This window comes from Malania oleifera, chromosome 9 (assembly GCF_029873635.1).
Source record: "Malania oleifera isolate guangnan ecotype guangnan chromosome 9, ASM2987363v1, whole genome shotgun sequence".
Lineage (NCBI taxonomy): Eukaryota > Viridiplantae > Streptophyta > Magnoliopsida > Santalales > Ximeniaceae > Malania > Malania oleifera.
The window spans coordinates 27,318,951-27,336,689 of NC_080425.1; the positions used below are offsets into that span (position 1 = coordinate 27,318,951).

Genomic DNA, 17,739 nt, shown 5'->3' on the forward strand with positions numbered 1-17,739 from the left:
CTATAGGATATCGTGCGTTTGTCTCTAATCTTGACAGGATGAAAATGCCAAAAAACATTCTGGAAGCTCTAGAAATACCAGAATGGAGAGAGGCAGTCATGGAAGAAATGCAAGCCCTAGAAAAAAATGGAACTTGGCAGTTGACAGATCTACCGAAAGGGAAGAAGTCAGTGGGTTGTAAATGGGTCTTCACAGTGAAATGTAAATATGATGGAACAGTTGAAAGATATAAAGCCAGACTTGTTGCAAAAGGCTTTACACAGACCTACGACATTGACTATACTGAGACATTTGCACCAGTGGCAAACTTAAATACAGTTCGAGTTCTTTTGTCCCTAGCAGCCAATTTAGATTGGCCATTACAACAACTTGATATTAAAAATGCTTTCTTAAATGGAGAATTGGAAGAGGAAGTTTACATGACTATACCACCAGCATTCAGTAGAACAGGTGAAGAAAACAGAGTGTGTAAATTAAAGAAATCGTTATATGGCCTCAAACAATCTCCTAGAGCGTGGTTCGACAGATTCGCAAAGGTACTAAAGAATCAAGGGTATCGACAAGGGTAATCAGACCATACACTATTCTTCCAACAGTCTGAAGGAGGTAAGAGAACAATCCTAATAGTGTATGTCGATGATATAATTCTTACTGGTGATGATACTGTAGAAATGGAGAAATTGAAAAAGGTTTTGGCTACTGAATTTGAAGTTAAAGACTTGGGACAGATGTGGTATTTTTTGGGCATGGAAGTGGCAAGAACGAAAAAGGGAATTAGTGTTTCTCAGTGAAAGTATGTTACTGACCTCCTAGTTGAAACTGGCATGCTAGGGTGCAAACCCAGCGAAACCCCGATAGAAACATTAAAGAGGGTTGAAGATTGTGGAAAACCAGTAGAAAAGGAGAGGTATCAGAGATTGGTTGGCAAGCTGATCTACCTATCACATACTAGACCAGACATTGCATTTGCAGTCAGTGTAGTAAGTCAACACATGCATTCACCAAAGGATGTTCACTTAGATGCTGTATACAAGATCCTTAGATATCTCAAGGGATCCCCGGGAAGAGGACTCTTCTTTAAGAAATGTGAAAGCAAGGAAGTAGAGATCTTTACAGATGCAGATTGGGCAGGATCAGTGGAAGATAGAAGGTCCACCACAGGATATTGTACATTCGTCTGGGGAAAACTATTGGAGGAATTACGGGTATCGGTGAACCTTCCTATCAAACTCTACAGTGACAATAAGGCAGCTATTAACATCTCTCTTAATCTAGTCCAACATGACAGGACTAAACATGTGGGTGTGGACAGGCACTTCATCAAAGAAAAAATTGAAGAAGGAATTATATGTATGACTTATGTGCCAACCAAGGAACAAACTGCAGATATCCTCACTAAAGGTTTGGGACGACAGAGCTTTGATGATCTTATTAGCAAGTTGGAGATGATTAATATGTATGATCCAACTTGAGGGGGAGTGTTAAAATATCAATCCCGAATATCTTTGTAAATAAAATACAAATTAGGAAAGTGGGTAATTATGGGGGATTTGATATTATTCAATAGGAAATTGTTTCCTTGTTTAGAATAGGTAATCGTATTATATATTGGATTGTACAGAAGAACAAAATAATGAAGAAAAATATTTTTCAATCGTTTCTTCTTTCAAAGGGGATGCCACCCAAGTACAAAGAAACAAAGAGAAAGAAACACCCCTTACTGAAAAATATCAAGGAAAACAAGGATACAAAGGGGTCCCTTTCAACTAGCTCAGAATGCCAACTAGAGATCATAGCAATCCAATGTTTGACGACAGCCTGAATGGAGAGAGAATTCTTTGAAAGGCTCTTCTTTTCCTCTCTCTCTCCACATGGCCCATAAAATAGCAAGGGGAATGAAGGAGAGATCTTCTCCCTTCCTCATTAGATCTGATCCCTTTCCAAACCCATAGCTCACCTCCCACTGTAGCAACATCCTTTTTCATAAAAGGCCAGCAGAACCTATTCTCAACTAAGAAACTGGTCCTCACTCTACCCAAATGACCAGCTAACCCACTAACATGCATTTCCCAAACTATAAAGTTCTTAAAAGAGTGCGAAGGATGCATAACCTATCCCCCTAAATAGAAAATCCTCATGATGAGAAAGTCTACAGACCCTCTTTGATTACCTCACTCACCTCTGGGAAAATGAGCCCAAAACCAGTACTCATCGATTCATCATTCAAGCGCTCAAATCATGAACTTGGCTCTCATGGCATGATGAGTGGCTACAACCATCCTAGGCTATTACCTACCTTATTCTTAATGCCATAATGGTAGATGAGGACAACAGTGTACTCATTAAAGAACTCTTCCCAACTAGCATGCTTTGCACTCAACTTTTTCTGTGAACTTAATATCGCACAACTATGTGGTAAAAAAATAATACATACTCCCAAGGTAAAAGATGATAGCCCCACTACCACAACATAAAAATCTTCATCACAGGTTCTATATTATTTAATGTTAAGAGAGATATTGACTAAAATCGAATGCTGCAGGTTCTCCTTCTTGGCTTAAATTACACCTATATGCGCCTAGGGAATCACAAGTAAATTCAAAAGATTTTACTAAATTCTGGATGCCCAAGTAGCTTTATCTCTCCAATAGTTCTATCATTTGAAGGGTCCAATAAAACTCACCTTTCTCAAAGAAATCAGTGGTGGAAGCCATAATGATGCCAAAATCCTTAATCTTACAAAATTGTGAAAGTAACTAAACTGTGAAAGTCATGGATGTAAAAAAGAGTCATAGGCTGAGGCCAGTCCTTAATAGCTCTAAATAGGATTGAATGCTATACCTTGTGCAAAAACCACAAAACCAAAAAAGTGTAGAAAGCTGCACTCCTTGAGGTTAGCATACAACTTGGCTTGCCTTAAAAGTGACAAAAACCTGACAGTCCCACTATACAATCATTATATCATCAACATAGACCAAAATGAATTTCCCCATGAGCGAGGACAAGACCTGAATCATGACCCTCATAAATGAGCCAGGTGTGTTAGATAGTTTAAAGGGCATTGCTGACCACTCAAATAAAACATCCTGGATCTTGAATGCAAACTTCCATTCACCCCTTGAATTCTAATCTGGTGGTATCCCTTGCACCTATAAATTTTAGTACCAACCAGAACCAGCTACCATATCAAGAACATCCTCAAGTCTATGTATGGGAAACTATACTTGATGATAATATTATTTATAGTTTTGCAGCTTTTGCTATCTATGCACATCCCTCTCTAAAAGCTCTCCTACCCGTCTATTCAATTGACCACAGATTCATTCTGTATGGCAGAAATCAGGTAACCGGGGTTCAGGAACCAGATCTATGAATGCTGAATATCTATAATAGATGGAAACTCCCAAGGGAGCTCATCTGGAACATTTTATATGACAGCATGAGACAACTCACTAACAAAATCATTGACCTGCAACAGAGCCTGTGTGACACTAAATAATGCTCACTCCATAGTTGTCAAATCGAGGCTCGAATCGTGAATTGAAAGTCCAATTTTGGGAATTGAGAATTGAGAATCGAATCGAATCGTAAGATTCGATATAAATTTCCAAAATAAATTCTAAATGACATGCATATATTGCTATACAAACACGCAAAATAGTAAAATACGTTTTAATTTTGACAAAAAAAAAATCATATTTCATTTCTATGCTTTCCCTAAACAAATGAATAAGAGAATGAGTCAAGAAATATTAACAAAAAAATGAACTTTGTGTTGTTTAAGGGAAGGTATCAAGAAAAAAGTAAGAAAAATTTGAATTTTTGGTATTTATCAACAATAAAAAAAAATAATAATATTGCATGCATATTCTTTCTTGGATTAAAAGAAAAAGAAACAATTAAGCCAAAAAATGATAATAATTAAAAAAAACTATTGAAAAAACCAACTAAACCTTAACAACACAATGAAATAAGAGTACCATCATAGCTGGTGAGTATTCTACCACTTCTTCTCAATGGCAGAACGCTATAGTCTTCCTAAAGTGAAAATGATTTTGTGAAGACAACATGAGATCTAAAATTCTATTTTCTCCTCTTTTTTAGTACAAAATTGAGATAGACAAGGAGTGGTGAAGGTAATTGTCTGAAAATTAAAAAAACAATAAAAAAAGAAAGAAATTTTGTTTTGGGGGTTTTAAACTAGTTGGGCTTGTCAGGATATGATAGGTTCAAAATCGTGTGAATCGATAGATTCAAATCAAATCATTAGATTCATGAGGTGAATAGATAGATTTGGCAATGATTCAGTTGTGCTTAGATTTGCTAGTAAGATCCAAATCAATTAGGTGTAGAAGTGATTCGAATCGTATGAATAGAATTGTGAATCGTAAGATTCTAACAACTATGGCCCACTCTTCAAACTCTCTTTTCCAAATGCTCTATGATCTATGATATGGACTTCTTTTCCTGCTTGAGACTTGCAGGAAGTGCTTATTCCTTAAGTCCTTTGTTATTGGGTTGGAAGGATCCTTCCCCCCATTGTACACTGTGTTGGAAATTTATATATATATATTTGTGTGGGTGATCTTCATGATCATAATATATAAAGGTACATTGACCAAAGTCAAGTACCTTATTTATTAGTGTGCAAGATACAATGATCAAAGTCATGTATTCATAATGGTTAATGTAGATTCTCCCAATATACATTGGCAATGGAGATACATTATGTCAAACTCATGAATCTCATAACCATAGTATTTTTAAGGAGTGTATCACATTTAATCAAAGCACATTTGCCTTGGAGGAAGGAAAGGGATATGTATGCATTTATGACTCTTCAGTGGATTGAGTCGCATACAAAATTTTATATATAGGCTCTTGGTCCCTCTCACCACTCAACCAAGTTTGATAGAATCTCCATGACTAAACCAAATATAAAAGTGAGTAAGGGGAGAGAAGATCAAGTAGTTTCTGAATAATAGAGAAAAATAGCCTCTGCATCATAGAGACTTGAAAGAATAGAAGGAAAGAAGAGCTAATTACATTGAAGTTCAAATGTCTCGGTGGAAATGTCGTAAGGTATATTTTGAATTACTTTCCTTATCTTTACTGGATCATGGTTCGTAAAACAAGCTGAAGATAATGTGGTTGAAGCTTATTTTATGAAACTATATGAGTTTTTTCATGTATAAGGATATCTTAATATATAATCAGCCATTATGTTTGTATTGGATTTATAGTCACCAAACTAATGTGTCATTAAGAAGTCTATCACATTTAATCAAGGTACATTTGCCTTGAAGGAAGGAAAAGGTATATGTATGCATTTATGACTTGATGGATTAAGTCACTTATGGAATTCTATATATAGGCTCTTGGTCCCTTTTACCACTCAACCAATTGTGGCAGAATCTCCATCACTAAACCAAACATAAAAGTGAGTAAGGGGAGAGAAGATCAAGTGGTATCAAAGCAATGAGATTGAAGCTTATTTTATGAACCTATAAGAGTTGTTTTCGTGTATAAGGATATCTTAATATATAATAAATCATTATGTTTTTATTGAAATGGTAGACACCAAAGTGGCTATTCAGATAATATGATTCCAATAGGATAAAAGGGAACTAAAAGCTTGGATATCGGTATCAGGCGTATTAGGCCTAACCTCTAGTTTAACAAAGCTATGGCCACCACTAGCGAAGCCAATAGTTTTTCCTTCTTTCCCTAAATTTTGAAAAACAAAGAGTTGGAACATTTTAATTCTTGGCCAATATCGACAGTGGTTCTTAAGTTTGGTTGATTATATTAATTGAAATAAAAAAATTCATGGCATAAGCCTATCAAGTATCATGGAGTGAATCAATGGAATGTCATTATCTAACCCAAAGTGGATAGGATGATGCACTGGATTACTGAATGTCATATGTCTAATATTCTAGAGTTGAAAGGTTCTAATTTCCAAATTGGAAGGAACTCTAGAATGAGATAGCTTCTTGTGGAAATAATTCTCATTAATCATAACATAGGTACAGGTCTATATAAATAGATGTACAGCAAAAGAATAAAAGGAAAGAACCAAGAAGGAAAGAACCAAAGATGCTAACTTCTAAGGAAACTAAATATTCTAGGACATTCACACATTTACAGCCAAGATTCCCTAAGAAAAATAGGTAAGTTGACCAAACAGATTTGAAACTTTCCAACACTCCCCCTCAAGCTAGCTTGAAGATATCTTCCATGGCCAGCTTGCTAATGAAGTTTTCAAACTGTTTCTTCGGCAGTCCCTTTGTTAGTATGTCTGCTACTTGCTCAGTTGTCGAGATATATGGCAGACAGATTACTCCGTCATCTATTTTCTCCTTGATAAAATGCTTGTCTACCTCCACATGTTTAGTTTTATCATGAAGAACTGGAATGTGAGCGATAGCTATTGTAGCTTTATTGTCACAATATAGTTTCATTGGTAGTGAATTAGTAATCTTTAATTCTTCCAGCAACCTTTTGATCCATAGTGCTTCACAAATTCCATGAGCAACAACCCTAAATTCCGCCTCTACACTACTCCTTGCCACCATATTTTGTTTCTTGCTGTGCCATGTTACTAGGTTTCCTCCAACAAAGGTCCAATAGTCAGAAGTTGATCTTCAATCAGTGATATTTCTAGCCCAATCTGCATCAGTGTATACTTCAACCTGTAAATTCCCATGTCCTCCAAATAATAAACCTTTACCTGGAGTCCCTTTTAGGTACCTTAGAATCCTATATATAGCATCAAAATGCTTGGGTCCTAGTGAGTGCATAAATTGACTTACCACGCTTGTTGCAAAGGCTATGTCAGGACGTGTATGAGAGAGATAAAGGAGCTTTCCTACCAATCTTTGGTATTGCTCTCTGCTGATCACTTCTTCAGCCTTAGCTGGTTGGAGTTTTATGTTCGGCTCTATTGGTGTTTCTGTTGCTTTGCACCCTAGCAGACCTATTTCTCCAATAAATCAAGCACATACTTGCGTTGGGAAACAAAAATTCCTTTCTTTGACCTTGCAAATTCCATACCAAGAAAATACTTCAAGTTGCCTAAGTCTTTGATCTCAAATTCCTGAGCAAGGATCTTCTTTAACCTCTCTAGCTCATAGCTATCATCACCTATAAGAATTATATCATCTACATAGACAATAAGGATAGCCATTTTACCTTCACTTGTGTGTCAATAGAACATAGTATGATCGACTTGACCTTGACTGTAACCATGACTCTTTACTACCTTCCCAAAGCATTCAAACCAAGCTCTAGGAGATTGTTTGAGTCTATATAATGATTTCCTCAATCTGCACACCTTGCCGTTGCCACCTTTCCCTTCAAATCGTGGCGGTAGATCCATAAAGACTTCCTCCTCTAAGTCTCCATTTAAGAAGGCATTCTTCACATCTAGTTGATATAGGTCCAGTTAGAGTGAGCTGCTAGAGAGAGCAACACACGAATTGAGTTCATCTTGGCTACAGGAGCAAATGTTTTCTGTAGTCAATTCCATATGTTTGATTGAACCCCCTCACCACAAGTCTTGCTTTGTACCTTTCTATACGCCCATCAGCCTTGAATTTTACTGTAAATACCCATTTATAGCCAACAGTCTTCTTCCCCTCCGGTAGGTCACCAATTACCCAAGTGCCGTTAGCAATTAGTGCATCCATCTCTTCTTGAATAGCCAATCTCCATTCCGGGTGATCTAATGCTTCCTGAATGGTTCTTGGAATAAATAGATGAGAAACATTTGAAGTAAATGCCTTATGAGAATCGGAGAGTCTATGATAGGATAGATGGATGGAAATAGGATGTTTGGTATAGGTTCTAACTCCTTTCCTAAGGGTAATGGGCAGGTGAAGATCAGAAGAATTATCAAAACAAGGATCTGGAGAAGAAAAAGTACCTGGAGTATGTGAAGGACCAACTTGTGTAGGTGATGATGATTGGCCTTGCTCTGGATTTGAAGAAAGAGCTCTATTATTCTGATGATTTCTTCTTTTGGTATAAACACGAAGCTCAGATGAGGGAATATTTGATAGTACTTCTCCCCCTATTTGTGAATCAGGTATGCCTTCTATAGGTAGACTAGGATTTCCATTATTTTCGCTAGTTAAAGTATCAGTTTCCTGACCCTTTAAAGAGGGGATGTCAATGTCAAGGAAAACATTTGGAAGAGGCTTAGAGGTTTGTCAAAACTCATCTTTAGTTTCCTTTTTCTCACCCTGAAGATAGTTATGGCCAAAAAAGGGCTGGTTTTCAATAAAAACAACATCCATACTGATATGAATTTTTGGTCAGAGGGTTAAAACATTTGTACCCTTTTTTATTAGGAGCAGATCCAAGGAAAACACATTTTTCTGCCCTAAGATCAAGCTTGGATCAACGATTGGTAGGAATATGAACAAAAACAGTGCATCCAAACACTTTTAGTGGTAGGTCTGATGTTATCCGACATGTAGGAAACAATTTTTTTAGGCAATCTAAGGGAGTGATGTATTTTAGCGCTCGAGTAAGCATCCTTTTAATGAGATAACATGCAATTAAAATAGCATCACCCCATAGATATTTAGGAACTTGCATTGAAAACATTAGGGCCCGTGCAACCTCTAACAAATGGCGATTTTTTCTCTCAGCAATGCCATTTTGTTGTGGGGTGTCATGACAAGTAGATTGATGTTGAATACCCTTTCTTGAAAGAAACGTTCCTAAACATTTTTTAAAATATTTAGTACCATTATCAGTTCTAAGGCTATTGATTTTCGTTTGAAACAGGGTTTCAACCATATTATAAAAATCCTGAAAAAAATTTTCAACCTTAGATTTGTCACTTAATAAATACACCCAACACAAACGTGTATGATCATCAATAAACGTAACAAACCATTTCTTACCATAAGTAGTAGTGATTTTTGAGGGACCCCAAACATCACTATGAATTAAATGAAAAGGTTTGGAAGAATGATAAGCTTTTGATTGATAGGTGCTTCGGTGACTTTTGGATATGTGGCAAACATCACAATGAAGAGAATTGAAATTCAATTTTTTAAATAAGCGAGGAAACAAATGTCTTAAATAGAGAAAACTAGGATGTCCTAGTCTAAAATGCCAAAGTATTATTTGTTCACGTACAAAAACAGAACTAGTACTACTACTCAAACCCTGAGCTTGTTTATTGTTGAATGAAGTCTCATCAAAGTAGTAGAGTCCATCAATCATCCTAGCACTGCCTATCATCCTCCCCGAGAGTTGGTCCTAAAATTCACAATGGGAATCAAAGAAAATGACACAACAATTAAAATCCCATGAGAGTTTACTAACAGACAGTAGGTTACAAGCAAGTTTAGGGACGTGAAGGACAGATTTGAGTTCTATTTTTTTAGAGATTTGGACAGAACCTGTTATAGCAATGGATAAAAAACTTCCATCTGCAATTCTAATCTTTTTATTACCAGAACAAGTAGAATAAGATTGAAACAATTGCGAGGTACTAGTCATGTGATCAGATGCACCAGAATCAATAATCCATGGTACAAGATTTAAGCAACAAGGGTAGGCACTAGAGTTAGCACCTGCTTGGGCCAATGAACCAATAGGAAGACCAGAGGTAGAAGTAGATTTCATCAGTTGAAGAAAATGATCCACCTGCTCAGCACTTAGGAAATTAGCTTCATTGGCTTTAGGGACTGCATGATTGCTGCCAAAGGGTCCAAATTTGTTGCTCTTCTAGTTTGCTGGCTTTCCATGGAGTTTCCAGCAATTTTATCGAGTGTGGCGTGGCTTATTGCAATAGTCACACCATACTCTAGGCTTATCTTCGAACCTCCTTTGATTAGAGTAAGGCTGCTGTGCAGAAATATTGGCAGTAGCCAAATCTGTGTTACCAGCAGCATGAGAAGCAGGATTATTGGCAGCAAGTAGAGCAGAATTTTCCACAGTCTCATCCTCCTTTTTCTTCATCATCACACTCCTTCGACAATCTTCTCATCTTACTTCAAAAAATACTTCCCTAAGTGGGGGTAGAGGCTGTCTCCCTAGGATTCTTCCCCTTACTTCATCAAACTCATCATTAAGTCCAGCCAATAATTTAAAAATTATTGCATTCTCCACCATCTTCTTATTGTGATTGCAATCAACAGGATTTTTCCATTCATAATCATTGAATAAATCCAGATCTTGCCATAGGCCCTTAAGAACATTGAAATACTTTGTTACACTGCTGTCTCCTTGATAAGTATTGCTGTTCTTTTGCTGCAGTTCATAAATCTAAGAGTAATTCCCAAGGTCAGAGTACATCTGACTCACATTGTCCCAAAGTTCCTTTGCAGTAGAATAGCACATGTAATTAGCATTAATCTCTTCATCCATAGCATTCACGAGCCATGCCATCACCACGGAATTTTCAGCATCCCATATAGCATAAGATGGGTCTGTCTTCTTGAGCTCCTTAGCTTTACCAGTTAAGTTCCCTATCTTCCCTCTTCCACGAATATACATCCTGACAGATTGTGACCACCGTAGGAAGTTGGCCTCATTCAATCGTATATTGGTAATTTCGACAAAGTAAGGTTCAGAATGAGTAGGTCTAGTTTTAGGTTTGGTTTCGGGTTTAGCTTTGTTTGAAGTTTCAGCCATGGCTACAGCAACAAAAGAGATTAGGATAGAGTTGAACAAGGAAGAAAACCCTATAGAGATTAGGGTCAGATTGGAGCCGCCAAGGGAAACTAGGGTTTACACAAAGCGAAAAGCCGGACCTAGCTTTGATACCATCTAGAATGAGATAGCTTCTTGTGGAAATAATTCTCATTAATCGTGACATAGGTACAGGTATGTATAAATAGATGTATTGCAGAAGAATAGAAGGAAAGAACCAAAGATGCTAACTTCTAAGGAAACTAAACATTCTAGGATATTCACACATTTACAACCGATATTCTCTTAGAAAATAGGAAAGTTGACTAAACATATTTGAAACTTCCCAACACAAATTCTCATTATATTAGAATATTTAGACTTAGATCTATGTCTCAATGTTGGTGAAACTCAAAAGCCAATTGACAAGTTTGACTTGGAAGATAGGTCTTATGAAAGTTGGAAGTGTTTTAATGATGTTGATAAGAAACAATTTCAATTTTTGATAAGGCATTAGCAAGTAAACTAATGGCAATTTTGATTATAAATGAATATGTTTGGGTTAATGGTGTGCGAGAGCGCATAATGGAAACTATTGTATAAATAAAAGAAATCCATATGTGGACTGATGACACAAGTTTCCCATCAATGGTATCTTAGGTTCCGTGGAATCATTATTTTGATCCTTTAACTTCAAAGGAAATGATGATGATGAATGTATATATTTAAAGATCAGCAGAAGCGAATATGTATTTTTGATTTTATGTATAGGTGGTATACTAATTAGAAATAATTTTGATTTATTACATGAAATTAAAGGATTTTTTTTAAAAAAAAATTTATAAGAACTTTGGAATGGAAGACATAAGAGAAGCCTCGTTATGTTGGGCATTGAAGTTTGTTGTAGTAGTAGGTCTGAATGAATACTTGATTTCTCTTTGAAGACCTATATATATACTAAAAAAACATTCTTGAAAGATTTAATATTTATAGTCCCTATCATGGAAAGTTATGGATTAATTGAAAATCAAAGTTCTGCCAATGAAAGTGAATGGAAGCCAATGAAAATTATTCCATATGCATTTTCGATTGGAAGCATGAATTATGCTCATGCATGTACTCACACCAATATTTGTTGTGCATTGGATGTTGGAATTATTTCATGACCTCCCAAGTAATTTGGTTGAGGAATTTTATTTGGGACTTTGAGTAATGAATTTTATTTCATGGCCCATCAAAGCATTATGTGATGATTTCTTCTCTAAAAACAACAAGTGTTTAAGAAGATCAAAACATATAAAGTTGAGATATAGATATCTTGTTGTTAGTGAGAGCATGTGAGATAAAAGGTGTAGATGAAACACATTAAGTGCTAACATAATGAGCAGACCCAATTAAAGTATTGGCAACTAATTAAAATGCATAATGAGCATGTATATTTTATTGGACTAGAAAATGTTTGTAATTCATGTATGTGCACATCATTGAAAATGAAAGATGATGGAAAATGATTATGGTGTTTTGATATTATTGTGGGACCAATTTATGATATGAACATAACTAAATAGTTCATATTCTTCCTTGTCATGACTTATTTAAATAAATGCTACGTATGTGATATATGTAAGGAGTTATGTTAGATGGTTGACATAAAACCGCCATGATCCACCTTGGTTATTTGTGAAGTGTACAATGAATGTTAATCTAAATAAAAGAAATGTGTTTCTTGATGTGATCATTCGATCAGATGGGACAATGTTGGAAATTTTTATATATATGTGTGGGTGATCTTCATGATCACATACGGTGTGTGTGTCTACATATAAATAAATAATTAAGTATAAAGCTTTATATTAACATGTTAATGAATATATAAATATATATTTACCAAAGTCAAGTACCCTATTTATTGGTGTGTAAGATACAATGACCAAAGTCATGTATCCATAATGGTTAATGTAGATTCTCCCAAGATACATTGGTATAATGGGGATACATTGGTCAAACTCATGGATCTCATAATCAATGTATCATTAAGGAGTGTATCACATTTAATCAAGATACCTTTGCCTTGGAAGAAGGGAAAGGCATATATATGCATTTATGACTCTTTGATGGATTGAGTCACTTGTAGGATTCTATATATATAGACTCTCGGTCCCTCTCACCACTCAACCAAATTTGGTAGAATCTCCATCGCTAAACCAAACATAAAAGTGAGCAAGGGTAGAGAAGATCAAGTAGTTTCCGCATAAGAGAGAAAAGTAGTTTCCTCATAATAGAGATTTCGTCAACAAGAATAGAAGGAAAGGAGAGCCAATTGCTTCAAAGTTCGGTTGTCTCAATGGAAATTTCATAAGGTATATTTTGAATTAGTTGCCTCATCTTTACTTGATCATGGTTCATAAAATGAGCTGAAGATGCTTATGGAAATTTTCTAAAACTTTGTACCTAGCTACTTAGGTATTCTTCTTTCCATGATTGCTTACATTCATAGGTAATAAAGACATTGACATGGACAACAATCACAGGTAATACATCACCATAATAAGGTATCCCTATATTCTCTAACTAGATGGGCACTAAACACCTTTGTGCAGCCAGTAAAGGGATTTTTGTTAAGTCAAGCTACTCCGAAAAGGGCTGTCTTCTATCTAACCAAAGTAGTCTTAGCATCATTAATACCCCCAATAATCACCAACTTACAAGACCCATCATCACATCTACTGAAAGTGTGTAAGATATCCTCTTCCAGTCAACATTACACGGTAGTGGAAAAGACAAAACTGACATCTCCAACATGCTGTTGTGAACCTGAAAGTCATCAATTATCTCACTGTAATCTCCTGTAAACGAACGTATCTAAAAGTTGGTCATCCCTCTCCCATGCATGAACTAGCACACACACACTAAAGCTAAGGCTCACTAAGGACATCAAGTAGGTACATGTGACAATGGTAACACTAGATCGAAGAACTACTAACAAAAGGATCACTGCAAGATGCAACAGGATGTGATGGATTAATTCTGCTCTACAATTATAGCAATACTCTCCTTAGAAGCAAATTGGGAAGTGGTGCTAATAGAAAACATGTTTAGATTGTATGGAAGGCCTTGCATGTCGTGACTACTTCACCAGAATCAATGTCTTACGAGAAGTATCCCTTAGGTAATTATCAATTGCAAGAGGTGGTAGACATCTTCAATAGTGTTAGGACAATACAATGCAAACTCTCTCCTGATTTCCTTTTCAAGACCATTGACAAACCCAGTGAGACTGTGACATGTATCCTCTGCAAAACTGCTACAGAGCATAAGCTCCTCAAAACAGTCCATACAACTGGACAGAGTTTGAGGTTCATTTATGGTCCAAGAGTTGCCCAAAAGCTGATTCTTGCATGAGGAAGGAAGGTACTTCTATTATCTCTAACTCGTGATCACCAAGTGGTTGGGATCTTAATGAGTAGAAGATCACATTTTGCTGATATTTCTTATTAGCTAGTTCAACCAACTTCATTTTGGAAAAATGTAATTTCTCCTCCTCTCACATACAATACCACTCAAAATAATTCACCTGCTCTATCCAACCTAAAAACGTACTGAGATCAATTTTCCATCATATGAGTGTATATCAGCCTTAATCCTCTTAGTGATATCTCCTTAATGTTCCTGTTCATGTCTGCAATTATGTAAGTATTCCGAAATGGTCAATCTCATCAAAACATCATCAAACATGAACTCCAGATTGACTTGAGACTTAAGAGGCTGAAGAGGTAGGAGGTCCATGACCTGATTCATCCTGTTGGTAGCTATAGGAACTCACAACTCAGTAAAAATACAGTTGGCTGACCCTCCAGATATGGAGAACCATTAGGCAGCCTAATTGGTTGCCCTGGTCCACTAAGGCAATGACCAACAGTAGGACTAGTGCAAATTGTTCATTAATTTTCTAAAGCTTTTGGTTTACAAAGTCTTGGAAAGTTCCTTAACAGTTGGACAAAGTTTTGAGTGTCTATTTGCGCACGTTGACTGGGAGTGTGTTTTTCATTGGTACTATTAGTCGCCATGGAAAAATGCAATAAAGTGCAGTGAAGCGGAGAGAGACAAAATTTACTGCAAGTAATATGAATCCTAAAATCACTACACTGCAAACACACTAGAACTAACAACATAATGTAAAAAGTTGCTGATTGCATGAGCAAAGATGCAAGCAAATAAAAATACAAAGGGATTCATAGGAAAATGGCGGCAGTATTATTTTGTATTTTGGCTTTTAAAGAAATGAAAGCAAGAATATTGAGAGTGTAATTACCTCACCATATACCCTAAACAGAACCTTGCATTCAATATCAGCTGCTTCCACAAGGCTTTGTTCCCAATTTCTTGCAGAAATTTCAAATGTCCCAGGAACAATCTTTAATTTCTTGTTGTATAAGTAAAAAAATATCGAAAAATACAATCAAAATGTCGCAAGAAACATCCAATATTTATTGTGTATGATAGAAATTAAACAGGAAATGGAAACAAGAAAAAGCTGCTCCACTTGCATCACTGGTGTGTGGGGCACAGTGCTGTTAGTGATGGTCCCCTAGGATGATCCTCCAGTGGCTCCAGTTTTGGTAGATATGTGATGCAGCACAGAAGAGGAAAACAGGAAAAGAGAAAGAATTAAAGGGGAGAAAGAGAAAGAAGAAGCGAAGGGTAGAAGGAAGAAGGGAGAAGAAGACAAAGGGGAGGAGTGTACAAAGGTTGTAGAGGGAGAGGGAAGAGAAACGCAATTCTGTTTTCCCAGCATTTATACCACACAAGTAACAAAAACACATAATTACAAAGTAACCCTTACGAAACATAAAAATATATAGTACAAGCTCCAATTCATGCATTTGTCCTAGATCTATGCCAAAAACAAGTTTGCCAGATTGGAAACTTAAATCATAAAGCCGGTCCTCCATCACTGTGTGTCAAGAAAAACTCCAGCAAGGGATGGATTTCAAATGGGTGGCAGCCAAAAATTCTCTGGCCAATGTGTAGAACCACATTCATGGTGTGGTGATGAAGTTTTGGGAGGGGATTATCTGTGGGTTCTGTAGACAATGGTAGGAGAGGTGTTGCAAAAAATTTCCAGAAAAGTAGTGTTAAAAAATAAGGGCCACAATAGTAATTTCCCATTTGTTTTCTCCTAGTGATCAACAGTGCAGCATGGATGTGACTCAACTTCAAACTTGCTATGGTACCAAATTGATGCAAGAAAATAGTGGGAATGTATGGAAGACACCGAAAGAAGATGATGATGATGATAATGAAAGAAGTTGCTGTATGTTGGAGGGAGAAAGAAGAAAAACACAGGGATTTTCTGATTTGAAATTGATAACCAATCCCAACATAAAGCTACCAAATGTAATTATACTCTACAACTAAGTAAAACACATATTTACAATTATGAATTAACCCACCTAAATAAAAGAAAAATAGACAACAAACAGGATTAATACATGCATCCATTTTCCTAAATTTACACCTAAAAATATGCTGAATAGACAGCTAAATGGTGATAGAGGTTCTGTAAGAAATAATACAACTAATCTTCAAAAAAATAACCAGACAAACTAGCAGGCAAAAAAAGTGATGAATGCATAAATAAAAAGCAAAGAAACAAACTAAATGGTAATTTCTCATACAAAGTGAACTTTAAACAATATATACATCGTATGTTTATAAAAATGCAAAAAATAGGGAGCTCAAAAGAAAAAAGAACAAACAAACAATAAATAAATAAATAAAAATTATGCCATGATCCTGCAAAACTTGGGCTACAAACTTGAAATACACACCTCATTGCCATGCAAACAAAAAGCACCACACAAAGCAAACTTTAAACAAAAGCAACACATCCAATGCTTATAAACATGCAAAACATAGGGACCTCAGAAAAAGTATTCTTTTATTTGTGAGTCTACATAAATGAAGATCTAAAAACTACACACCTCATTACCATGCAAATTAACAAGTGTTTTCAACTCAGCTCTGCGGAAAAGAGCTACATGTCCATGGCCCAGGAGAAAGTCTAATAGCTGGAGAGTAAAGAAAACATGGGTAGTCAATACAAATTTACAACAACAAGAACAATAGAAACTTATTTGCTCTATTTTGGAAGGAGATGACCAAAAAGGTATTACCTTACTTATTGGATATGCAACTGGATAGCATATCCAAACAAGCATGCGGACAACTGGAGCAACTGCTGCTCCAACAGCTAGACCATGTCGAGAACAAACAGACTGTGGTATAATCTGTGAAAACAAATAGCAATCAGTGCAGATAAACAGACTATTGACTTCATCATCAACTTAAAACATTAACCTGACTGAAAATCAAAAAACCAGTCTACAGAACTTTTATCATGATAGACACAACAAAAGATGACGATGCCCCCTCCTGTTTGTATAAGGCACAAGCTAAGATCTAAGGCACAAGCGCATGCCTGAGGAAGAGGAGACATGCATTTATTAAATATATGCATAAGATGGCTACACAGTTGTGGTGCATGTAAATACAACTCTAAGATTTAGAAGGGTGCAGTCAACTAATTCAATGCAAAGAGATAGTTAATTTTTTATCTGGGCTTTGGATCACCATTTAGAAAGTAGTATTTGTTTCTTTAAATGAAATTTTTGTTGGCACAAGTTGTAAATTAAGAAACAAAACAGAGAGATTATAGGAATAAACCAATTAGAGAGATTATGGGAATAGTCATAATTGCAAAATCCCTTCCATCACAGGATTAACCATGATTATGATTCCTAAAATCTGTATCATGATTTTTAGCATTATTATAGTCATAAAATTTGTATAGCCAAGGATACGGTTGTTAATCTCTCTCTCTCTCTCTCTCTCTCTCTCTCTCTCTCTCTCTCTCTCTCTCTCTCTCTCTCTATACAAATATATATATATATTTGTACAATACCTATGTAAATCGATGAAATAAAAAGATAGAGAATTTGATATGATATCAAAGCCACATGATATCTGGCGCTCAGTTCACCTTGACCCCTAGCCCATAGCCTCCTTCTGCTCGATCCCTTCTCA

General features: G+C 36.1%; 1 protein-coding gene across 3 annotated transcripts in view; it reads right to left on the bottom strand.

The window, feature by feature from the left end:
- The window catches only part of LOC131164048 (DUF21 domain-containing protein At2g14520-like), an 89,273-nt gene that overhangs the window by 23,358 nt on the left and 48,176 nt on the right, over nt 1–17,739 (bottom strand). For all 3 annotated transcript variants that reach the window (XM_058120975.1, XM_058120976.1, XM_058120977.1), the window contains exons 4-5: nt 16,830–16,943; nt 16,638–16,724 (exon numbers count right to left, since the gene is read on the bottom strand). In XM_058120975.1, coding sequence (XP_057976958.1) covers nt 16,638–16,724; nt 16,830–16,943 — 201 coding nt within the window. The remainder of the gene's footprint in view (nt 1–16,637; nt 16,725–16,829; nt 16,944–17,739) is intronic.